The sequence below is a fragment of the Solanum dulcamara genome, chromosome 2 (assembly GCF_947179165.1).
Source record: "Solanum dulcamara chromosome 2, daSolDulc1.2, whole genome shotgun sequence".
NCBI lineage: Eukaryota > Viridiplantae > Streptophyta > Magnoliopsida > Solanales > Solanaceae > Solanum > Solanum dulcamara.
In genome coordinates this window covers 61958596-61986075 of record NC_077238.1, presented here as the reverse complement: position 1 = coordinate 61986075, position 27480 = coordinate 61958596, and the positions used below count along the sequence as shown (strand labels likewise).

Genomic DNA, 27480 nt, shown 5'->3' with positions numbered 1-27480 from the left:
AGTCTCCTATTCATAATTATGGCGCACTTCACAACCATGAACAAGACCTTATTCGACGTGGTATGTTGGACTCCGAAGACCATTCAAAACCAATGGCTTTGATACCAAGTTTGTCACGACCCAATCCTAGGGCCTAGATATGACACGGTAAATGAGGAACTCGTAGGTACCTTACCCAAACCTCTTAGCATCCATTTAGCCTTTCATCGGTAATGACAATCAATAATAAGTGGAAGAAAAAGGGGGAAGCGGAACTAGAGGACAACATCATAGAATAAGAGTCATTACAACCTTAGATCATCATACATTTATGTCTAAACATACCTCTACTAATAGACTTGGCGGGGGCTAAGACATGTCCCTAGCTCACCCTCAAAATAAATATCAGGAAATGTTATAATAGAAGTCTTAATGTTCTACATAACATAAGCTAGAATAAAAGGGATGTTGTTCCCAAAACATGGGAACACACCATAAGTAACCTTTAAGATAATCCGAGCTAGCCACGTGGGGGAGAACGAGGAGGAGAACCAGTCTCTATATAGTGATATCATGTAGGCAAAAATATGTGTATATACTTTGAATGTACTAAGTATGTAGGCATGCAACATGATATAAATATTAAGACATTCATAAGGTAAAATACATAAGTGAATGCATGCATGATTAATCATGTAAATAAAATTTAAAACGTTCATTTGTGGAAATATGACTATAACCGACATTAAGAGCATGTGAGATATTAGATGGAATCCAACATAACCCCCTACATTGTCCGGGGAGTCTACTTTCCTAGGGTAGAACTCTGTCAACTTTACATTCATTCTTTAACTTTAACTTTAAGCACTTTCATGCATCTACTAGCCTAAGCCTACAAGGTCTCCTTTGGAGGCACATAGTAAATTAGACAAGGGGTTGCTACTAGGATTTCCTGATCGAATCTCACCTCAATGCCCCATTCGGTACTAAGTCAACCCCACAAAATATTTTCATGCTTCAAAATAGTCATAGCATATAGCTTGAGAATTTAAAACATCGCATTCAGTAGAATAGCTCATTAAAATATTTGATGATTCTAAACATTCATTTGGAGTCAAAAGCACTCAAGTCAAACTTCATTTAAAACATACTAAAAATAGTTTTATTATGTTTTCAATAAAGTTTAACTTGAAAGCTTTGACTTCAAATGAATGTTTATGAAAGCAATATATATAATCAAAAGGGAGTCTTATAAAATGAAAGAATGATGAAATTATATGAATGATAGATTCTTTATGCAATAAGGAAAATTCTTGCATATTTGAATTACCAAAGGTTTTAATAAGCTATTCTACCGAATATGATGTTTTGAATTCTCAAGCTATATGCTATAACTATTTTGAAGTATTAAACTATTCTGTGGGATTGACTTAGCACCGAATGGGTCATTGAGGTGGGATTCGGTAAGAGAATTCTAGTAGCAACCCTTTGTCTCATTAACTATGTGCCAATATAGGAGCCCTTGTAGGCTTAGACTAATGGATCCACAAATAGCCCCTTAAAGTTAAGGTTAAAGAAATGAATAAAGTTGACGGAGTTCTACTCGGTAAGTAGTCTCCCCGGCCGACGTAGTGGGTTATGTTGGATTCCATGTAATATCTCGCATGGTCTTAAATGTCGGTTATGGTCATCTTCCCACAAAATGAATGTTTTAAAGGATATCTATATGATTGATTATGCATGAATTTCATTGCATTATGTTTCATATTACATAAATGTTTTAATGTTTTCCCAATGTTCATGCATGCTTACATACTTAGTACATTTAAAGTACTAACGTATATTATTTTGCCTACATGATATCACCATGTAGGGACCAGTGCTCCTCTTCGTTCTCCTCCACGTGGATAATTGAGATTTCGTTTGAAGACTACTTTTGGTGAGTTTCCATATTTCAGGAACAATACTCCTTTATCTTTCTAACTTATGATATGTTGAGATCTTTAGACACTTACTATGGCATTTCTTTCTATTATGATTGAGGGTGAGCTTGGAACATGTCTTAGCCTCATTAAATCTAAAAGTTGAGATATTGTTGGACATATGTAAATTAAAAATTTACTATTATGATTTCTGCTTGTTTATTTATTGTCATTACTTATGAAAGGCTAAAAGAATGCTAAGAGGATTGTTTGAGGTACTTTCGAGTTCCTCATTCATTATGTCACATCTAGGCCCCAGGCCAGGGTCGTGACAGTTTCATTTACTTCAAATTTCAAACATATATGTAAATAAAATTATGCATAAATACTATAAAATATATTTTAAAAAATTAAGTTTTAAACAATACACCATGAATTTTAAGAACCGTTAAGGAGCTAAGTAGAGAAAATACCTGCAAACCATCTATCAATACATATGAAATTATTTTTCCTCAAAATAAACTAATTATCATTAGTTTAACCATTATTTATGCTATTAAGTTGAAATAAGAATTACCCATAAGAAAATCTTACTTAAAATCAAAAGATGTAGTTGAAAAGGATTTTGGACTTCATGGGTAGAAGAACCCATGGATAAACACCCACATATCTTAGAGTAAAACTTAAAGAAATCTTGATTCTTGGTCTTCAATGAGGAGCCTTGAATTCTTTGAGTTTGAGAGAAAATTTGGAGGAGATGATTTGAGATAAAGGGGTGAAGTTTAAGGTTTTGGGGAGACAAAAGACTGAAAAATGACCCCAAAACATGTTCAAGTCCGTGTATATATATATATATATATATATATATATATTATTACACCCCAGAAAATTTCGTGTTACTAAGGCTACAGATGGCTTAATCGTGAGCTGAGGTGGAGACCACATGATGGGATATTTATAAAAAGGACATATGATAAGTTATATGGATAATATATGTGAAGTTAAACACAACTCAAGGAAGACCCTTGAACCAAATCCAAGTGTAAGCCCTCCAGAAAGATGTTTTTAAGCTACGTTTTCGGGATATCCGACTTGGGGAGACCATAACGCCATCATAATTTGGGAACTTGGGAAAACTCCTAAAATTAAAGCTGTGGATAATTAGATTATCTTTCCAACCATAGGTCATTTGAATTAATTCGATATAGAGATCAAGAGATATGACTATTTTACTGAATAAAGGTGTTGGCCACAAGTAGAGAGCCTAACACATGGTGGACACGTGGCAGGACCACTCTACCGCCCTTTATTACTATAAGTAGGCTCAAAATAGGTCATAAATAGCATGATAATTGTTATATTTGATATTGTACGTATTGGACTATTCGTTAGCTAATGGACATAAATTTAAGGACTTTTAATTTCGAATTTTAAAATAGTTCGACTTGTTTGCAAATTTATATCAATATAAAATATTAGTCGAGATTAGAGATTAATTAACCATGATTGGATTATTAAGTGGGAATTTGGGATTAATTAAGATAAATTAAGCTAATAGTGGGATAAAAAGTGGCCCCCACTGCCACATGGCCAATTCCAATTGGCCCATGTGTTATGTAGGGGACAAGAATATCTTGGGAAGCACACATGTTCTTCTTGTTGACAAAAAGAGTAGCCAAAAATGTGTCCCAACTCCAGAATATTTAAGAAAGAGAGAGAAGCTCTCATCTTCTCCAAATTTCCTAAGCTTTGAGAAAGAAAGAATAGAGAGAAGTAACGAGAGAGAGAGAGCCATGGAAGCTCCACAAGCACGGCTAGATCCTCCATTTTCTTACACCATTAAGTCCGTTTTACATATTCACCATTAAGTTGCAATTGAAGAGAAAACCACAAATATGAAGTTCAATTATCTTCAAGTATTCCAACAAATTGGAAGGTCTACAGTGACGTGAAGCATCCATTGGAGCAACTAAAAATAGTCATCCTCTCAATCCTCAAATTTTAGCAAACTAAGGAGCTAAGTATCAAGGTAAGAGTTGATCATTTTCTATATGTTTTAGGATAAGTTTGGACGTTTTGTGAGTGTATAAATGTGTGATGAATGTATGAAATTATGTGTGTTGATGCTGAAATATTGGTGAAATGTTGAGGGCTATTTTGGTATGAAAATAATGAATGAATTTTAGGTAGTATTTTGGTTATTGTTATCATGAATTATGTGATGAGAATGAAGGAATTAAATGGTTAAGTTGAGGATGAATTCGTTTTGTGGGATATTGTAGAACATGTGGTGATATTAACATGACTTTCTTGCATATGAATGAATGATGTTTTCGTCGTGTGTGGCTGCTGTTATAGGTCACAAAAATTTGATGAAAAGTAGTATGAAATAAGGTGTAAAAATTATAGGTGATTTGCTTGGCATGTTGTAGGTGTTCACAAGGTTTTTGAGCCTCTTTATGTTGTGAGTTAAGGGCTGTTTTGATAGGTTGTTGTTGTTCTTGTTGGAAAATTAATGATAATTAAGGTTATATGTTGCATTATATGTTGGTTGGATTGTTTTAGGATTGTTTCGATAAAATATTAAAAATATGGATCATTAAAAATAACATGAAGATGTAGTAGTTGCATGTGGATTTGGAATTGTTGTTGAATGTTATGAATGTAGGCTGCCTTAACTTACCAATAATGTTATAATGAAGAGATTAACTTGTATAAAATGGAATTGGAATCAAGAAAACCACATGATTAGTGTTGGTATTAAAATGGACAGATTTGGAGTTGCTTGAATTAGATTGGGTTGATTGTCGTCGTTGTTATTGTTGTCATGAATTATGTGTTGAAAGTGAAGAAATTGTACATGTTAATGTTAAATCTCCGTTTGGGCCATATTGGGGTTGTTCTAAGCTAAAAATGGTGGATGAATATCGATTAATGTGATGGTTATTATTGTGGCTTATTATAAAATGAAAATGAAAGCATTCGACATATCAAGTTGGAGTTGTAATTGATTTAGGATCTACTTATAGTGTGGGCTGCTTGTGTTAAATTGAAGTGATGATTTGCATTGTAGGGTTGATTGTTGGGCTGTTATAAATCATTTCAATAAGGTGTGATGGCTGCAACCTATTAAGAGTTATTCGATAGCATCGTAGTCATCATGTTGATAATCAACGGAAGTTAAATGTTATGTGGGTTTTTTGGAGTATTTTTGAATATCGTCTTGGCTTGCCTTGACATGGCATTTGAATATGTGATTGTTGACGTTGCTTGGTGATTGTATGGCTGATTTGGAAGTGCAGAAAGTGACCGATATAGGAGAGTTGCTATCCATTTTTTTTAGAAATAACCTACTAACGATAAAGCATGTTTTATGCCTTTCCATAGCTTAACCGTAGTACCTAACATTTTAATATAGGTTGAGACAATATTGGGCAGCATGTGCCTATTGAGTTCAAGTAAACTCTAAAGGTATGTAAAGCTAATCTTTCTTTCTTTTTGGCATGATCTTTATGAAACAAATAGATGAAGTGTATATGATTCCAAGGAAGTTCCTATTTTTAAAGCCACTAGGATGGCTAATTCCTTGATTTCCAGAAGCTATTTTATTATGCCTTGATACGTGTATATGATTTCAGAAGTTCTATTTTGATATAATCCATAGTGACATTCAAAAGGTACTTGATATGGCTATTGTCCCAATTTTTGAATGACAGCTCAATTTGATTATTCTATCGAGTCTCAAATATGATTTAACTTGCATATGGTTGCTCACTACTCTGCTCGTGCATGCCTTAATGTATCTTTCACCGAGTCCCGAGTCAGGTATGTATTCGTGCACAGATTTACTATATTGTTCATCGAGTCCCTCACTAGAAGGCCGGGTATGGTATATATATATATATATGATGATATAATATAATGACATGATGATGTGATGATGGTGTCGGGTCCTATGATGGGCCGAATATGATACATGTATATGACAGATTCGCCGAGTCCATAATGGGCCATATATGATATATGATATAATCATGCATGATTTTATTTCATAAGGAATATGTACAGTGATTTCTTAATTATTCCACTTGTCTCCTGAATCTCTACTTCAGATGTGATCTCCTTTATGACAGTTTATGCTTTATATACTCACTACATATGTCGTACTGACCCCCTTTCTTTGGAGGGCTGCTTTTCATGCCCGTAGGTATAGATATTTATTTCGGAGATTCGCCAGCTTAGGATTTCCACTCAGCTGTTTTGGAAGTGTTCCATTGTCCCGGAGCCTAGACTTTTGGTATAGATATTTTGATGTATATATTTATTTATCTAGCGGTATGATGGGGCACTGTCCCGTCATATTTTACGGTTGATATTCTTAGAGGTCTGTAGACATATATGTGGGTTGTATATAGATGTTATCCAGCTGTACTAGTATGACTTATGTTTTGGAAGGTTTCCATTCAGAGTGGCAGCCTTGTCGGCTTGCGTATATACATGTATATTTTGGAATGTGATGTGTAGTGGCAGCCTTGGCGGCTTGCGTATATGTATATGATATATAACGGGACGTTCCTACATGTAATGACAGCCTTGTTGGCTTACATATTATGTTATCTTTTGACGATTATGACTCCCCAGGAGGCAGGTGGTTTTGATATATATATATATATATATAGTAATTGTCTAAGATTCCCTGCATCAAAAAAATCTTTAAAATGGGTTCTGGCGTGCCGCGCCAATACCAAAACTACTACAGTTGATTTTGGGCTCACTGCTGGAGCGTCACGCCAGGCCCCAAACTGCTACAGCAATAGTCTCTAGTAAAACGGTCATAACTTTTTATTCTGAACTCGGAATGAGGCAAACTTGGTGGAATTGAAAGAAGACTCAAAGATCTTTAATTTGATAGGTCATGGGCCACCTAATTTATTATATTCTAGGAGATATAGTCGTTTGAAGTTGATACTATTACGAACTAATATGAAAACTTAACTGATAGAAATTTTTTGGACTTGGCTTGGTGTTTGAAATCCCTTATGACCCTAAATCACATTTAATACACTTTAAATACTTAATAATTGATCCTAACGCATATATACAATTAGAATTCATTGAGTTCAATCTTATACCCATATGAAGAATGGTTCGACTCTTGGCGTAAAAAATTTGGGGTGTTACAAAGGTGCAAATTTATCGTTTGTGAATCCTTATACAACCATGAAGTTTGAGATTAATCCTGAACGCCTTTTGAACCTTTCAGTGTATATACCCAAGTTGGTGTCCATTCTTGCTAAGAGAGTCTAGTTAGTATATATGATATTTTTCATGGTAGTCATTCCAACCTGATTGATGCCAAACCATGCCAATAATCAACAAAAGCTTAGAATTAAGAACGTAATTGTAGACATCAAAATTTTGTAGGATTTTATAAGATGAGTCTTATTTCAGTTAGGGTTTCTTGGAGGCTACTCTACCATAAACTTTAATTCATATCTTTATAAAGGATATTATATTCCCTTGAAAAGGCATCTAGAAAATGCCACAAATCATGGAATATTCATAAAGAGATCAAAATATGTCAAACTCTTCTTGATAATCAAATACTTCAAGAAGATCCATAAATTATTTCATGGAGATTTAAGTTCAAATCATCCAAGCTAGTTCGAGAAATATGTCACTAACGACCCTCAAATCACGATGGAGATCTAATCCAAACCATCCTAGTTCGAGAAATACGACACTAACAGATCTCGAATCAAGGGGAAAATCTAGAGAGAAGAATCAAGGGATAAATAGATTTGTATCCGGATCTTTTTATCAAAAAAATTATATTTTTTCATATTTTATTTGTGAGTGTAATTTAGTTTTCATCACTTTAAAATTTATTGCAAATAAATTGGCATGCCCAGTGAGATCAAATCTGTCTTTCATCTCTTCTCTCACAAATCATGCAAATCTGAAGCCACAAAACTGCAAAGGTGGAAGAATGAGTACTTCAAGCCTCGTCTTTGAGCCTCATCAAGTATACACTACGACAAACCATGAAGTAGGGGCATTTGTAGACATTGAAAGATTGTAGGACTCTGCAAGACGAGTCATATTTCAGTTAGAGATTCATAGAGGCTACTCTACCCTAAACCCTAATTCATGTCTATATTTCTAGAAAAGGCATCTATAAAATGCCACAAATTCATGGGATATTCATAAAGAGATCAAAATATGTCAAACTATTCTTGATAATCAAATAATTTAAGAAGATCCACAAATTATTTCATGGACATTAAGTTCAAATCATCCTAGCTAGTTCGAGAAATACGCCACTAACGGCCCTCGAATCATGATGGAGATCAAATTCAAATCATCTTAGTTCTAGAAATACACTACTAACGGCTCACAAATCAAGGAAAAAATTCAAAGAGAAGAATCAAGGGATAAACAGATTTGTACCCATTTTATTAATAAATTTATATTTGTTCGTATTTTATTTGTAATTGTAATTTAGTTTTCATCACTTTACAATTTGGTGCAAACCATAATATCCATTTCTATGAAGTGCCTTTATAATCAAGGCCAAAAGAAAAATAAAAATCAAGAATGAATATATGAGTGTAGAGACGGGTAATTTCCTATACAAGTTTGCATTTGACACAATAAGATTCTCCATTCAAAAACGGGAATTGTTTCTTAAAAAATGTCTAACAGCTAAATAGGGCAGTGTGAAGTAGCAGGGTGGGGTAGGGAAAGTTTTCAAAAAGAGTAAAAGGATCAAAAATATCCTTTAATTTTTATTTATTAGTTAATTTTAGTCTTATCGTTAAAATTAAGTTATTTTTACCCCTATCATTTACAAAGTTAAAACATTTATTCCTGATTTGGATGAAATCTCTCAAATTGACTTTAATTATTCAATTTCAGTCAAAATTATCCGTTTAAAATGAATGTTCAACTAACCCAACCCGTAACTCATTTAATTAAAATTCAAATCAAATTAAATTCAAAAATCTACCACCAAAACCCAAATATAATTTTCAATTGGTGGTGAATTGAAAATTATATTTGAGTTTTGGTGGTAGATTTTTGGATTTTAATTAAATGAGTTGCAGGTTGGGTTAGTTGAAAAATTATTTTAAACGGATAATTTTGATTGAAATTGGGCAATTGACATTAACTTAGGACTTAGGAGATTACATCCAAATCAGGAATACATATGTTAACTTTGTAGACGGTATGAGTAAGAATAACTTGATTTTAACGATAAGGATAAAGTCAACTAATAAATAAAAATTAAGAAATATTTTTGACTTTTTTCCCTTTAAAAAAAACACTAAAATATAAAACTAACATATGACGGATCAAAATCTTAATAAATCAAGACTTGCCCCGTCCTTAACCGCCCTATTTACATCCCTCGACGTGTTCTTAATATTCTCCAGCTCGTACAACGTGGAAATTCCAAGTTATTCACTTTTACTATTGGGTGAGTCAATATTCTTACACACAAAAACCAAAATCTGATTCTATACGTTCATAGTCATCCATATGTGCCAACAGTCCACATGAAATACACTTTTCTATGTTCTTTTGTGAGGTTTAACTTTTACTTATTCTTTTTTTTTTGTCAAAAAGCCTGCATAGTCGGAAAGTTTTAATAGTTTTTTTTGCAAGGAAATAAAAGTAAGATCTGGAACTACAAATAAAAGGCTTGGTATGTAAATATTCCTTCTTGTTAAGAATCTGTCAGCTTTAAGATTGGAATAAAGCAATTCATATATATACTTTGATATAATCGTTTCATACAACTGCCCTAGCTACCCGAACATTTTAGGATATAATATAATTGATTGGGTGTAAACACATAAGAATTATCAACTACATTGTTCTTTTAAATATACTTTTAAATATTTGTTATTAAGTCAAATTTAAAATATAAAAATAAGCTATAAGTCAAAAGGCTATACGGTTTGCTAAACAGGCTCTAAGTCTATCTCAAGCAAATATATCAATAATAACAAACACTATAAAAAAGCATGAATTAGCAATGGATAATATTTTTGGTCAAACAGTAAAAGTTCGTGGCGAATTTTATTTAACGATATATTAATAGTGGATTATCAAACAATTTTGTTAGCTATGAATGTAACTTATACTTTAGTAGTTTTTACATAATTTTCAAATAAATAAATTTTATTTCAAAAAACTTAAGAATTTTATATTCAAATTTATGATCAAATTAAAATCTAAATTAAGTTGACTCTAAAAATCCAAATAGTGATACATCGATCAATTGGAACGTACCGAATGAATATATCAAATTATGAATAATAGACTATACATGGATGTTCATCAGACCTTTTATTTTTTGCTTACTGTTAATGCAATCTTAAAAGACCTTCATGCACTGGTTATATTCTCTTACTTCAATCTTCTAAGGATAATTAAGAAAAACTTCAAAAGATAAACCGTTAAACTTAAAAGGAATAGATTAGAAAGTCATATATGAAGAGACATGAACTAGTCAATCACAAGTGTCACCTTGAGGCAAATCATAATATAAAGCTATGAGAATTTTGATCCAAAATAAATATAAATAAAGCTGAGATAGAAAGAGACGCAAACGTAAGACGAAAAAGTGAAGGGGGATTTGAATAATCAGCCGAACGCGTTTCTTTCATTGTTCACGACTGTTTGTTTGTTAACGCGGATAAGTCTCACAGTTACGTTACTCATACGACATTCCAACGACTAAAACGTCAAACCTATAATACTCCCTCCGTCTCATTACGGGGCATTTTTCGAGTTTCAAAATTTAAATAAATTATTTTTATTGTAATTTTTTTTTTATGTTGTTACATATTGTGAATTATAATATTTTTTTACGTAATCTTTAAATATGTAAATTTTACTATAAAAAAATACAAATTTCATGTCAAAATTCACAATCAAAATAAAATGATTTGACTCTTAAAATTGAAATGGTACCACATAAATTGAGACATGGAGAGTACTTTCTCCACTTTAATTTATTTGTTTGATTTAATTTGATACAGAGTTTAATAAAAAGTAAAAATATCTTTTTTTACATCTTGTAATTTTATATTAAAGTTATGTAGAAAGTAGGGTGTACATGGACAGATTGGTTTAGATTTTTCAAATATCAAACTAAATCATTTGTATAGTATTTTAAAATCTATAAATCAAACCAAACTAATAAAATTTGAATTTTTCAACCTCAGTTTTTTGGGGGGTTTTGGATTTTTTTCAGATTTTTCCGATAAATTATTCATACAAACATATAATTAACTATTGCTTCAAATATTTCTTTAGTCCTACCAAAATACAACAATCTAAGGTGTTTTTTAAGAAAATAACATGAAATATGAGATAGGTGATGACACTAAAATATTCAACAAAAAATAACATTAAAAATCGCATAAAATAAATATTGCAAATTAATAAGTCATAGTGAAAATGATCATAATTTAAAAGTACTAAATCATGCTAAAATAAGTCTAATAAGTATTAATTACGTGATTAAATATTAAAAAAAATTAAAATTAGATTGTTTTAATTAAAATAAGTCTAAACCAATGTAAAACTAAAGAACAAATACTCAACATTATTGTCATTTTTAGTGTTGAATTGATTTTTTTTTTGTTAGCATTAGTATTAATTTGACTTTGATTGAGCTTTATTGAAATTATTAATATCTATGGACTATAACCTTTATTGGGCCATTCAAAATTCTAAGTTTCAAACTTGAAATAATATGTTAAATGATATAAAGTTTGAAAAAGTATAAGAAATATTTAGATAATTATATCAAAGTAAATATTTTTATGTATAAGATAAAATTTTAAAATTATATATATAATGTTGGGTTGCTTTGATCTGAGGTTGCCGTTTTTAATTAAAATCAAATCAATCCAAGTATAATTGAATTTTTTTTTTCCAATATCAAACAAAATAAAACCAAACCACTAGTCATATTTTTTTTGTCAATTTGAGTCCATTTGAGATTTCTTCGATTTTCTATTCGATTTTGTACCCTCTAGTATAAAGTATCAAAATATTCTTTAAGTTTTTGATTTTAAACATATCATATTTATAAAAAAAATTGCCAAATGAATAAAAAGATATTTTTCTAAACAGACTAAAAAATAAATAATACTCCCTCTATTCTATATTAATTAAATTTTTGGGGCTTTTTTCATAATTCGAAATAAGGGATTTGTTTAAAGTTCAAGATAAAATTTGAATTTTTTTTCATTTTTGCCCTTCATTTACATTTTCTAGCCATATTTATGATTTTACTTTGAATTATTTCTATTTTCAAGAATAGTTTGATAATTATTAAAAAGGTAAAAATAAAAAGTGTTGTTCAATTTATATTCTAATTTTTTTTAATAATTATATATTGCCTTACAAATTCAGTTAATATAGAATTTTAATTCAAGAGCTAGCCTTGCGGTACTCCCACTTTTTTTGGATCTCAATTTATACACTTAGTGAAGCGAAAGCTTTATAACTATTTTCTATGAAATGGGTATTTTATGAGAATATAAATAAATTAAAATGGAGAAAATATTACATTCGGCGTTATGGCCTGTTTCCGTTTCAGCGTTATCTAAAAAGGACCCATTTTGACTTTGCCTCCTTGTCCTCCCTCAGCAAACATTAGTTATTTTCTTAGTAGAAAATTTGAATTTTTCATTTTTTTGGTTAGAGTACAAAATTTCCTTTTTATTTTCTTTAATTGGTTAGAGCCAAAAACTTCGTTTGTAAACAGGAAACCATCTACTTCATTTCCTTTTTGGTTTGACATCTAACCGTCTATATCATAAATCATTACGTATTTTTTATGTTTCGTCTAATACTGACATTTTCTTGTTTTTAATTTTGCTTTTTTGGAAAATATTTTTATGTGTTTCCAAAATATCTAATTTTCAATATCTCATGTCATAACTTATTGAGGGTCCCACTTTCAAAAGTTGAATTCAAAGATGAAAGCACACGTAGAATTCTATCACCTTTCAATCAATTTCTTCTCTGTGTTCTATTTCAATGCATCACGTGGGAGATTATTGTCTAAAGATCCTTGTTTGATCATAAACTCTATTAGAATATTTTTTGTACTCTAAGATGAAAAAAAAGGTAAGATTTGATATCCCCCTTCAATTTATGTACTTTTTTTATTTGAAGTGAAATGGATATGGTAGGGGTCTTGCCAAACTCCATCACAAAAAAAAATGTGCAATTTTATTATAGAATGCTAAGTACTTTTATTCTTAATTAAAGATATTTTAAATTTAATTTTTGAATAAAATTATTTTTAATAGAACTGTATCTTTCAATATGAGATTTAGTGTAAATTTAATTGGACCTCAATACATATATCGAATATTAAGTGGAAAAAAATAATTAAAAATGCAATTTTGCTACAAATTTACTTTGCATATATTCTTTAAGAGGCACGGTCGTTCTTTATTTTTAAATTTCCTATAAAAATCATCACATAAAACGATACCTACATAGTTTTATAATTCCATAAAAGAGCACAACATTGATAAATGATTGTTGAGATTAGTTAGGTAATGGTGCAGCTAAGCTGAAGTTTGTTAATTAAATCAGTTAGTTAGTTAGAAGGGCATTTTTGTTATTACTGAAAACTAGTTAGTTAGTTGGTTAGATGTGTATAAATTAGCCCAGATCCTGTACAATTCATTTTGCTTAACTTTCAATAAACTGAAGATATTTTCTCTTCTCTCTCAATTCTCCTCTTCGTTTCTTTCTTCTTCTCCAAGCTTCAATGGAAGCTCAGTTCAGTTCTTCAATAGAGTTTTATCTTCAATTTTGACATTGTATCAGAGCAAGGCTATTTAATTTTTCCTTCTCCTCTTTTCTCTTTTGATCGAATTCGTCTATCAATCTTCCAAGTTCATCTCATCTCAAGTTTCTCTTTTCTGTTTGAATTCCTTAACTAATTGTACTCATAGAAGGTGTCAAATTCTCATTCTACATATTCAAATACAATGGCAAAAGAATAGATTCAACTGATCCTATGTATATGCACCACTCTGAGAGTGCTGAAAATGGAATGATACTCGCCGCTTTCGATGGAATTGGATATAGATCTTGGCGGAGAGGAATGTTGGGGCCTCTGTCTGTGCAGAACAAAATGGGATTTGTTAATGGCAAGTGCAAAAAGCCAGCTCAAACTGACCCTCTTTTCAATCAATGGGAAAGATGTGATGATATGGTCACATCGTGAATCTTAAACTCACTCTCAAAAGACAATGCTGATAGTCTATAGTATGTCAACAATGCTGCAAAACTCTGGCAAAAGCTAGAAGACAGGTATGATCAAATCAATGGTGCGAAACTCTACCAACTTCAGAAGGAAATCAATGATTTAATTGAAGGATCCATGGATATCACTGTTTATTACACCAAAATGAAACGACTTTAAGAGGAACTTGGAACACTAGATAGTAGTAATCAGTATACTTATGTGTGCATTGTGGTGCCAAAACAGCCATGCCCAAGGATGAACAGGATAGGAGGCTTATACAATTTCTGATGGGCTTGAATGAAGTCTACACAGTGGTGAGAGGTAGTATATTAATGATGAACCCTCTCCCCACTATTGCCCAGGCATTTTCCATTCTAATTCTAGAGGAAAAGCGGCGAGAAGTGAGGCCACGCAGTCACCTAACCATGGAAAGAACATCATTGTATGCTCATAGAGAAAATTAGTTCAGAGTAAACTACAATAATCAATACAACAGTAACACAGGGAACAGGTCCAACCAATCCAATAATTCTCAACATAGGGGCAGCTCTTCAGGTAGTCGACTATTTTTTTATTATTGCAAAAGGCTTGTACACACTAAGGACAAGTGCTATAAACTCCATAGATTCCCACCAAATTTCAAATTCACAAAGGGAAAGAATACAACCTTTGTTGCAGCTGTACATGGAGGATCTGATGAACTGTTTGTTGGACATCACGAGGACTCCAGTTCCCAAGGAGAAACCAATGGCCCCACCAACACTCTTCCACACTTGGACAAGGAACAACACAACAAGCTGATGCATCTATTGGAGAGTTTTCACAGTGGTCCAACATGTGAGGCCTCAAACAACATCACTAGTGGGGCTGCAAACTTTGCAGGTATTCTTGCTTGCTCTACTTATAGTGAAATCATGGTAAATCACTTATATAAATATTGTCATTCACCTACTGACTTCTGAATCTTAGACTCAAGAGCATCTAACCATATGTCTTATAATAAGAACCTTCTCACGAACACTAGAACTTTACCCTATCCTTTTCTAGTTACCTTGCCAAATAGATATATAGTGAAAGTAACAGAAGTAGGTGATGCTATTCTCAGTTCAAAATTGACATTACACAAAGTGTTGTTTGTTTCCAGCTTTAAGTTCAATCTCATTTCCATTCATTCTCTAACTCTACAATTTCTCTAGTCAAATGTTAATTTCTCTGCTTTCTTATGTATCTTGCAGTATCCTTCAATGAAGAGCCCTCTGGAGATTGGTAAAACCAGGCATGGACTATACTTCCTTTGCATAAACTGCCAATTTATTGAAATTTCATCTCCTATTTCTCTCACTGTACCTGTTTTTTCTTTTTTATCTGTAAGCAGTTGTAAAACTACTCTGTGTGATACTTGTGATCCTACTACTTTGTGTGATTTTCATGCTACACAGACTACTGCCCCATCCCCTTCTTCGTCACCTGTAAATATTTACCACTCAGATAATAAAGATGTATGTTCTTCTTCTAATTCTCGATCTGTTCACTGCTCTCCTCATAAATATTGTGTAGATTCTTTGTGGCATAATAGGTTGGTACATGTTTCTTTTGTGAAAATGAGGGGGATATCTTCTATACCAGCTCATTTTGCCTCCAAACAACCATTTTGCTATAAAATATGCCCCATGGCAAGACAAACTAGATCTCCATTTCCACAAAAGTCCACTTCCTCCACCACCAAGCCTTTTTATCTCTTACACATAGATATTTGGGGACCTTACTATCCATATACAATAATTATAAATACTTTGTGACAATAGTAGATGATCATACCAGGTCCACTTGGACATACTTAATAAGTTGCAAAAGTAACACACTCCAAATCTTAAAAGCTTTTGTCCAGATGGTGGAGAATCAATATCAAACCTCTATTAAAGCCAATAGATCAGACAATGGCTTGGAGTTCACTAGTCATGAATCCTTAACCTTTTACCAATCCAAAGTAATTCTACATCAAAAGTCCTGCCCTTATACACCACAACAAAATGGTATAGTAGAGAGAAAATATAAATATTTATTAAAAACTGCAAGAGCACTTTTATATCAATCTAACCTTCCCATAAAATACTGAAAGGAGTGCCTCTTGACTGCTACATACCCGATTAACAGGTTACCTTCTATTACCCTAAATAATAAGTGTCCATATGAGCTCCTCCACCACAAATAACTTAATTACTCTCATCTCAAAAGCTTTGAATGCCTTTGCTATCCCACTATCCTCAAACCACACAAAGACAAGTTTGAACCTAGAACTCAACCTCATAATTTCATTGGATATCCCTTTGGCACAAAAGGATACAAGGTACTTAATCTAGCCACCAAAAAGCAACATGTCTCCAACGATGCTTAGTTCTATGAGAATGTTTTTCCTTTTTCTTGCTCCCCTGATTACTCTTCTTTTCTTTATGTGATAAAACTTGTGAATGCTAAATTGCTATTTATATTTTCTATAGATAACACTTTAAATGAATGTCAATTTCCAACTGGAAATTCATCACATGTAGTTGCTACAGAACCAAATAACACTTCACCTAGTCTTACTGATGATACTGTTGTTCCCACTAACCAGAGCACCTCATACAGCCATGTACATGTTGCTCCTACTCATAGCACTTCACCTAGTCCTACTGATGATATTGTTGTCTCTACTGACCAAAACACCTCACACAGCCATGTACATGTTATTCCTACTTACCACTCACCTGTTTCTAGTAATCCATCACCTATACATGCTCCTAGAAGATCTTCTAGAACTCATAACACACCGTCTCATTTGAGAGAATTTGTTTACTCCATTCCCTCACTGAAAGATTAGGGGCCAGAACCTTCTTTATCTCTCAGTGCTCTTTTCACTTACACCGGACAAGTTCCCCTTACTTCTTTAGATCTTGATAGACAGTAAATTATGCAAAACATTTCTCATGATAGAGAGCCTGATTCCTATGAGGAAGCAGCTATGAATCATGCATGGCAAGTTGCCATGACATAAGAATTTGAAGCTTTGCATGCTAATCATACTTAGGATCTAGTTAGTTTGTTTGCCGGGAAGAAAGTTATAGGTTGCAGATAGGTCTATAAAATCAAGCATAAGGATGATGGAACTGTGGAAAGATTCAAGGCAAGATTTGTAGTGAAAGGGTACACTCAACAATCAAGTATTAACTACACTGAGACATTCTCCCAATGGTCAAAATGATCACTGTGAAAACTTTAATTGGTGTGGCCATTAAGCAGGGCTGGAAGCTTTATCAATTAGATGTCAACAATGCATTTTTGCATGGGAATTTACATGAGGAGGTTTACATGGATGCACCTCAGGGACTGGAAGAAGATTCTCCAGGTTTGGTTTGTAAGCTCAAAAAATCTATGTATGGCCTGAAACAGGCAATTAGGCAATAGTATGACAAACTTACAGAGGTGTTATATTCAAGGGGTTTTGTTCATTCAGTTGAGGACTACTCACTCTTCTACAAGAAGTCAGGTGCTTCATTAGTCTTTGTAGCAGTATATGTAGATGACATAGTACTCACAGGAACAAATCTAACAGAAATCAACAACCTAAAGTCATTTTTGCACAATACTTTCAAGATCAAGGATCTAGGCCAGTTACATTTTTTCCTTGGTTTTGAGTTACTGTATAGAGATGATGGTGTGATAATATCTCAAAGGAAATTTACTACAGAACTGCTCAAAGATTTTGATTGCATGTCATACACTACAGTGACAGCTCCATTAGATTGCAATCTCAAGTTACAAGCAGCTGAGGGTCCTCTTCTCAGTTATCCTACTTACTATAGAAAGTTAGTGGGAAAGCTCAATTACCTTACTAATACTAGAATGGATATAGCATACAGTGTTCAGCATTTGAGTCAATTCATTCAGGCTCCCAAGGAACCTCATTTTAAAGAAGCAATACATGTTCTTAGGTACTTGAAGACTAATCCTACTTTGGGAATATTCATATCAAAAGATCCTGACTTCACTCTTAGAGCTTGTTGTGATTCAGATTGGGCATCTTGCCCAAACACCAAAAAATCAGTTAATGGTTATATTGTGATGCTTGAAAATAGTCCAATCAGCTGGAAGTCAAAAAAGCAACCTACAGTCTCTTTTTCCTCTGCTGAGGCAGAATACAGATCTATAAGAATGGTTGTTGGGGAATTTGTCTGGCTCAGGAGAATCTTAACTGAGTTTGATGTCCCTTGTACCACTCCTACTCCTTTTTACTGTGACAGTCAGGCAACAGTTCACATAGCAAGAAACCCTGTCTTTCATGAACGCACAAAACACATAGAAGTGGATTGTCACTTTGTAAGGAATAACCTGCAAGATGAGATTATTACTCTGCATCATGTGTCAACTAATGAACAACTAGTTGATGTGTTTACAAAGTCTTTAACAAGAATTAAGCATGTTACCATACTGAGCAAGTTGGCTGTGAATTCTTCCCCTCCAACTTGAGGGGGGAGGGATGTTGAGATTAATTAGTTATGGTGCAGCTGAGCTAAAGTTTGTTAATTAAATCAATTAGTTAGTTAGAAGGGCATTTATGGTATTACTGAAAACTAGTTAGTTAGCCAGTTAGATGTATATAAATTAGCCCAAGTCCTGTACAATTCATTTTGCCTAACTTTCAATACATTGAAAATATTTTCTCCTCTTTCAATTCTCCTCTTCGTTTCTTTCTTCTTCTCCAAGCTTCAATTGAAGCTCAGTTCAGTTCTTCAATGGAGTTTTATCTCCAATTTTAATAGATTTTCTCGAAATGAAGACGACTTATCTAGAAGGAAAATTATTCAACATATGAGAAGCTATTAAAATTGCATTTCGCTCACTTAATTCTCTTACACGGGTAATTTATGTTGAATAAACACAATTTATGTATTATAAAAAGGGGATTAAGTTTTCTTACTGAAAATAGTTCTTTTATATCCTATAATTTATATAGTAGGTACAAATTAAGTAAACAACTTATGAATAATTGACCATAAAATAATTAAGTAAACCACTTACTACGTAATATACAACCCAATATAGAATATTACGGCTCTTAATTTAATATATAATATTATGTATAGGAGAAAGTATTACGCATAACGCGATAACTTTTATAAAAATATATAAATGAAAGATATTAATCACAAATATGAGCTAAATTTGATAACAAACTCAAAATATAAGCTAAATATTTTCTCTTAATAAGCATTGAATGTGCTTTTTCAAATAGAAAAATTGATACTCCTTTCGTTTTAATTTATATGAATATTTTCTTTAGTCAGTTTCATAAATATTCATACATTTAATAATTCCTTTATCCTAATTTATATGATTTATTTTTCTTTTTAGTCAGTTCCAAAATAATGACACATTTTTATATTTAATAACAATTTAATTTTAAAATATCTTTTTTACCCTTAATGAAATGATTTCTAGCCACATAAATATCTATTTCTCATTTTAGTTCACAAATTTCAAAAAAATTTCTGAAATTTTATGTCAAGTCAAACTAACTCATATAAATTAAAATGAAAAAAGTAATAGTTTATAAATTTATACACACATACATATCTATTATTTATTTTAATCCATAAATTTTTAAAATTTTTGTTTTCTATTCTAAAAAAATTGTGGTGTATGACGGTACTTTTTACATAAATTGGTATTGATAGAAATAGAATAAACATAACATAGTTATTAATAGATAAATGTAGCAGGTGTTAATTAGCGTGTTACGTTACGTGTCTTGTCCTTATTGTCTGCAACAACTCTACTTTGTGAATTTTCCTCCTCTTCTTCCTTCCAAGTTCCAACTCCAACAACTATATATATATATATATATACACACACCGAAACGCATACACAAAAAATATCACAAAATCTCCACCTACTTAATTTACATCTTTAATTTCAAAAGAAGAATACAAGTGTCTTTATTTATTTAACATGAGTAGCTACAACCAAAACCAGGCTCAAGGTGCGTTACGAGGTTCTTACTTGTTAATTTGTTTTGAACAAAGATTGCAGGAGTAATTAATTTGTTAAATAAATTATATTTGCAGGAACAGGCTATCCACCACAGCAGCAGGCAGGTGCTTTTGTGGCTCCTCCACCGCCGGCTGGTTATCCAACCAGAGATGTACAAGCCGATTCCTCTGCTACACTCACTACTCAATCCAGAGGTGATGGCTTCTGGAAAGGATGGTTAGTATTCTTTTCTTTTGAAAATTTTATCCCACTTTCATCTAAACTTTAATTTTATTGGCGGTGGTTCAATTCTCATTTTGTAATCGTCTTTCCCTATTCCCAATATAACTTTGCAAAATATTTTTGCGTTTTATTAGTCAATTTCTTGAATTATTTTTTATCGATCTTATAAGAAAGGTCATATCTTAGAATATTGGGCGATAAAGATGAACTTTAAGACAAAATCATCTTTTTCCATGTTTTTAGTTTTTTTTCGTATGAGAATTACTAAAGTTAAAAAGAATTGCCCGTCGAATCTCCTTTCTTTCGCAAACAAAGGTCTTTTTCTCGAGGAGAACAATATGGGAAAAGTTTATTCTAGGGTCCTTTGGTAATTACTAAATTTATAATTTATTCATGTATTAATCTAATGTATAAGTGATATAATATTTGATAACTATTTAAAGAGTAATTATTTATGTTAAAATTAATATGAAAATAAAATAATACACGTTTGATTTATTATTTTGAAATCATATATTTAACACATATAAATTATGAGAAGAAATGTATATATTATTTTATATCGAATAAAAAATAAAATAAACAATACCTTATTTGCTAATATCAAATCTTTACTCTATTGGATCCCCAAACTTTAAGTTAATATTTTGACAAAAAAAAAATCCCACATAACTATTGTCTCACCCAATTAGTTTTTCCTTTAATTTTTTTTATATTTTCTATCTCACAGTTGAGATCTTTCATGTCAACAAACTATCTTGTATCACAACTCACAAGATTTCATATTATGCACCAGTTTTTAATGGATAGAGCTTATTTCTTAGTCAAAACAAAATTAAAGTTAAACAATTTACAAGAAATTTGCAATTATACCCTTGGAAGAATTTCTTAGCCACAATCTTTCATATTAGACAACTTTTATTTCCATCAGAAGAATAAAAAAAGTCAGTGGGCACACTATAATTTTGACTACTACTTTTTTCATTTATTTTGATTAATCATTTTCAAGAATTTGAGCAAAGGTTGAATGAAGGTTAATAAGGGTATTAGTGAAATGATTCTCCCTTAGAGAGAGTTCGACAATTATAACTAAAATCTCATACAAATTATAAAGAAATCTGCATGTTCTCTTTCACCATTGGAATTACAAGGGTGTCATTTTGGGATTGTTCTTTTAATTTTATTTCTTTCTCATTTTTTTTAAAGTAACCAAAAAAAAGTTCTTACTTGTTTCATGCTCGAATATTTCAATTGATTAGCTTCTTTTTTCCGCGCCTTAATAACATTTTCTTGTTGTGCTTTGTTGCAGTTGTGCTGCCTTGTGTTGCTGCTGTGTCTTGGATGCTTGTTTCTAACAAGTGACGCCATTTTCCCTCAGAGTGGATTTGCTTTTTATTTCTTGTTATAATGTTATGTTTTTTTAATTTCTTGTTGTATAATTTATTTGGGGTTTCATTTTAACATTCCTTTTGATGACATTCGTTAAACATATAGTATATGTTTTGAAATATTGTTTAATTAATTAGCGTTCTTGGTTGTTTAGTGTTTCAACTGCTTGTCAATTGTTTTAATCGTTACGTCATTGTTCTTATCCAGTAATTCAATTATTTGACAGACAGATATTGCCACGCAAGTTGGATAGGGACTGGTTTGGTCAAGTAGGCCAACACGAAAATGCGTAACGCATATTTTATGCTTAAATCAACCATTTTATATTGATGGTGACTATTTTTAGGTTTGGTCGGAAGGATTGAAAAAAAAAAGGAAAAATTATGTGAATAATAAAATATATACTAGTTAAATAATAAATATAATTATAGTTTATCTAATTTAGGATTCTCACTAATGTTACAATTCGAAATTTGATTAATATAATTTGTATAATTTTTATATAATATATTTTTGTATAATATAATTTGTATAATTGTTTAAAGTTCAGATGTTTGTGTTTGTATAAATTTATTATTTTGAGTTTATATAAAAATACCCACGAATTATGCAAATTCACCCGCAAATTATACAAAGGAGACAATTTAAATTATGGCTACATCTCGTAAATATAAAAATTATAGCTAAGACGTCTAATTAAATTCATTATAATGATTATTTGTAAAATTTTCCCTATTATTTATCACTATAAATGTCAATTTCTCATTGAAGATGGACTGAACCGATCTTTCCAAACAGATTATTATGTAGTTCTTTTATGAAATAGTAGAATCTACGCTACTATTGTCTATATTTGATCATGCATCACAGAATAGCCTCTTTGTCACCTACTCCTTTATATTTCTTTTGGAAAACACTACAAGATAAAATTATTTATACATGTCAATACATCTCTTTTCTAATTCTACAAGATAGAATCATAAAACACGAGGACATTTTTGTTTTTGTCAATCTCAAAAAAAAAATGATATTTTTATTTAATAAATATTTAATGACACTATGAAATATTTTACTCATGTTGATCCCATGACAAAAGGTTCACAACATTTAAGGATAATTTTGAATCTTTGCAAATCTTCCATATTTTTGTGGCAGTCAGAAGTAATAAAATTGCTCGTTACAAAGTACAATTTCCTGTTATCTTCTAGTAAACTAGAGATACTGTTAAAATGAAAAGAAAGAAAAAATATTTGATTTCATAAAATTTATTGTGTGTTCTTACAAAATTTAATCATCCATTGTACTTGAGGTTGTGGATTATTTTCTTTTATGATAGAATGAATATACCTATTAAAAAAGTAGCGGTACCTCACACTTTAATTACTTCAGCGAACTCAAAATTCAGCAACGATATCACATAAAGACTCTTCTTTGTTTGTAAGAAAATATATACAGCTGAAGGAGAAAATTCGATACAGAAAACTATTTCGGAAAAAGAAATGTTTGTTCGAAAGGAACAAGTCCTTTTTAAAACAGTTTCGCAAATTTAAATTTAATTTCGTTCCGTAAATTAATTAACTCCGTCAATTCATTAATTCATAACTAAAAAAATCGGTGAATTAATATTAAGAAAAAGAAAATTATTTAATAAAATGGATAAATAAATTTTGTTTAAAAAATTATCAATCAATCACATCATTTGTCAATGCCAAAGTTGAGCCGAGCGAGTGATGACGTCAACGGCTCGAGGGGGCACTATCTACTTAACCGTAAGAGCTAAAGGAAGTGTTTTCTCATATAAAGACAAAACTTTTCCTCTCTTGTTCGAATGAGGGAGAAATGACTTTTCATTTTTCATTCGCTTGGTTTTCCACATTTTTCAATTCTCATTTCCCAATTCATACCTTACTTAAACCCAACAATTCCCCACATGAATGAGGAATGACTATTATTTAAAACATATGCATGAAAACTGTGTGATTCGTAAGTAAGGATTAACTGCATTTAAATAAATAAGTTTTCCTTTGAACTTTTCATAGATTATAACATGTAACTCCTGAACTTGGGTAACAATAATTTTACTGTCTACCATCTTGTAGTGCAGGAACTTTGCCACAATTAATCTCTTCATTCGACATCCTCTGCTTTGTACTTTTCTTTCAAAGCATCGTAGAGTTTCTTTGAGGTATTCATGTTACTGTACACATTATACATATCCTCTTGTAGGCCGTTCAGAATGTAGTTTTTGCATAAAAAATCTGAATGCTTCGAATCTTCTGTCACTAAGAAGCGCTCTTCATCGGAGTTTCTTCCGACAAGATAGGAACGTTCTCACTGATGAACTTTTGCAGACTTATGGTAGTCAAGTACAAAAACATCTTTTGCTGTCCTCTCTTAAAATAAATGTTGAAATTCTTTTTGAACTTTTCAATCGGTGCAATAGTAGGGGCGGCACTTACACGATTTGGAGGTGTAGTAATGTTGATGCAGCTTTCACCGTTTCAACATTGAATTTATTTAAATTAGTCATTTTTGTCACAAATAGACATACAATGAATACTAACAATAAAGATTGAATCTTTATACAAATTGTTTCTAGTTAACAATGAAATTTTTATATTCTTCAAATCGTCAATCGAATGAAATTTGAATGCTGACGAAGTTTTTATGACTTCAAATGAGTTTCAAATTCAAACGGAGTAGAAATGAAAAGACTTGAATCTCCAGAAATTAAAAAAAATACAGAATAAAAAAATATTAAATTCCTTAAGCTTATTATCTTTTGTATTCAAAATAGTAAACTAGAGATACATTTAAGATGAAAAGGAAAAAATGTCCGAGTTGATGAATTCACTATGTGTCCTCAAGGAATTTACCCCCCTCATTGTATCCGAGATTGTGGATTATTTCATCCCAAGATAAAACAGATGTGCCTATTAAAAAAGTAGTGGTACCTCACACGTCAATAACTCTGTGAACTCAAAAGTCAGTAACAAAATCATACAAAGACTCTACTTTATTTGTAAGAAAATATATGCAGAAAAAAGAGAAAATTTGATGCATAAAACTAAGAGGAAGTCTCTCTATTTATAGCCAACAATAAGTGCGAACTCACCTTTTCAGAACAGATTCATCTGTTCAAAACATGTATGAGGTCTTTTGGAAAAGAAATGTATGTTCGAAAGGAACAACTTCTTTTCAAAATAATTCTGCAAATTTAAATTTAATTTCTTTCCGCAAATTAATTAGTCAATTCTATTTCACAAATTAATTAATTTAAATTAATTCCTCAAATTTATTAATTCATAATTAAATAATTTGGTCATATTAAGAAAAAAAAAATTAATTAATGAAATTGATAAATAAATTTTGTCTAAAAAATTATCAATTACTAACATCATTTGTCAATGCCAATGCCAAAGCCGAGCCGAGCGAGCAACGACGACAACGACGTGAGGGAACACCCTATATTTAACCCTTTAAGGAGTCGTTTGATAGGGTGTATTAGGAGAAATAATTCATATATTATGTATGATATCATTTAGTATTTGTAGGGGTTTTAGGCTTATGTATAACTAATACCTGTATTAGTTATACACTATACATGATATTATAGGGTGTATAACTTATACCTTTCATTTGGTGGTATTAGTAATACATAAGATTTAATATCATGTGATTAATATGTGTAAAGACAAAAACACCCTTCAAATTCGTTTAATCATTTTTTTCACTTTCTTGGTGTATATTTTATATTTGTAGTTTTATACTAGTAAATTTATTTAAATAAATTAGCTTACAAATTTTATTATTTAGAAAGATTTATTTGTTGCTAAATAATTAATATACAGTAAATTAGATAAATAATATAAACCATTCAAATATAGTGTTATTTTACTAGAGTAACACATTCAAATTGATCAACATAAAGAAGGATATTATATCATTAAAAAAAAATTCTTCTTTGATTTGTAATAATATTTATTCAAACTTGCAACAACATTATGCGTTCTTGTGTAACGCCTACTTAATTAAAAAAAATTGGTAGAAAAGCACCGAACATTTGTTTTCCCCAGTAAAAGCACCAATGATGATACACTGTAAATTTTAAACATATAGCATTATCATAATATTTATTTTACTAGTTAAGTTTATCCGTTAAAATTTTTAATGGATTTTTTAAATTTTATTTATTTGTGGGTTCATACTTACATAATATAAAAAAATATTTTTCCATGTCAAATTTATTTAGTTGAGTGATCTTGTTGATACAAAAGCCTAATTGAGTGATTTTATTGATACAAATAAAGTTCAATGATTTTGCTAAATAAAATTCTCAAAGTTGAGTGATCTTTTAATATATTAACTCCATATTAAATTTTTATGTGTAAATATAGATAGTTTATTCGATTTTACTATTGTTTACGTTTTTTCGGTTTTAAAAGTAGATGGTCTATATTTATTAAATTGAAAATTGATATTTTGTGAGTGATCAATTTATTAAGATGACATATTATTTATCCTCAAATAATTCAAGTGAGAAAATAGCAAACATGGCGACAAAATTATTCTTCTCCTAGTTAGTTAGAAGGCCCCCAAAAAAATATATTGTCCGACAGTTATCTACCTTTGACCCAATTACATGAAACAAAAAATCTCATAATAATGCAAGGGTATAATTGGAAAGAAGTTTTTTGTGGAGTCTTAAACCAAACACAAGATTAGGCTTAAAGCAATGGATCGAACACTCGATAAAAAATAATCCTCGCAGTACTAATCTCTGAATTATTATTTTTTGCACCAAACGATCCTTAAGAGCTAAATGAAGTGTTTCCTAATATAAAAATACAATTTTTCATCTCTTTTACCAATTAGGAAAAAATAACTTTTCATTTTTTCTTCACTTGATTCTCTCACGTTTCTCAATTCTCATTCCCAATCACATCTTACTTAAACCCAACGCTTCCATCTACTAAATGTTTACATTTTACTTGTAACTTAACACATCATATCATTAGCATTCCATTTTCCAGTGAAATTCAATTCAAAACAATCATTTGGACTAATTTCTTAATAAACTAGAAACATTTAGGAATAAAATTAGTTAGGCAGGCCCAACTCTCACAAATTATGATGTAGGCTCAATCGCTCGAACTGACCTTAGACAAGCACCCCTCCAAGTGCAATAGAGGTCATCAATCTAGGCCATAGGTCTTATTGATCGTCCATTAATCCCATCCAAGTAAGCATGTTGCCCACTTAGCTCAGCCCATTACTTAGACCAGAGCTTTTGCTTTGCTTCTTTTCTCACCTGGCGATGTGGTAAGACTAAAATTACTCAATGGACCTATTCTTTTACTTCCAGAGCGAGGCCAACCCTCCTCTCAGCCTGGCTCGGCGCGATCAACTCGACTTAACAAACTTAGATAATTTTTTAACTTTTGCACGATAATTTTATAAAACACCCATAACTTTTCGTACGGAACTCCAATTGACGGATGAGCTCTTTCTTTTTCTTCCCTTTTGGGTTTGGATCAAGTGAATCGTTGTTATGGCTAATTATTTATGTTTGGGTCTCCACTCTCCATTACGGATATACACATTTTGGCCCCTATCTGATTATTCATAGTTGTAAATAAGGTGAAA

General features: G+C 31.4%; 1 protein-coding gene and 1 pseudogene across 2 annotated transcripts; one reads left to right on the top strand and one right to left on the bottom strand.

The window, feature by feature from the left end:
- The first annotated feature begins 19992 nt into the window (after positions 1-19992).
- LOC129880614 (protein CYSTEINE-RICH TRANSMEMBRANE MODULE 6-like) lies at positions 19993-21996 on the top strand. Of its 2 annotated transcripts, none has more exons than XM_055954709.1 (3): positions 19993-20212; positions 20304-20439; positions 21755-21996. In XM_055954709.1, exons 1-3 carry the CDS (start codon positions 20182-20184, stop codon positions 21798-21800), a joined length of 213 nt encoding a protein of 70 aa, XP_055810684.1. In that variant the 5' UTR covers positions 19993-20181; the 3' UTR covers positions 21801-21996. The 2 variants fall into 2 exon arrangements, with proteins under 2 accessions (XP_055810684.1, XP_055810683.1); XM_055954708.1 differs by having other exon boundaries at positions 20058-20212; positions 20298-20439.
- Positions 21997-26938: 4942 nt separating this feature from the next.
- On the bottom strand, positions 26939-27084 carry LOC129881310 (U1 spliceosomal RNA; annotated as a pseudogene).
- Between the last annotated feature and the right edge of the window lie 396 nt (positions 27085-27480).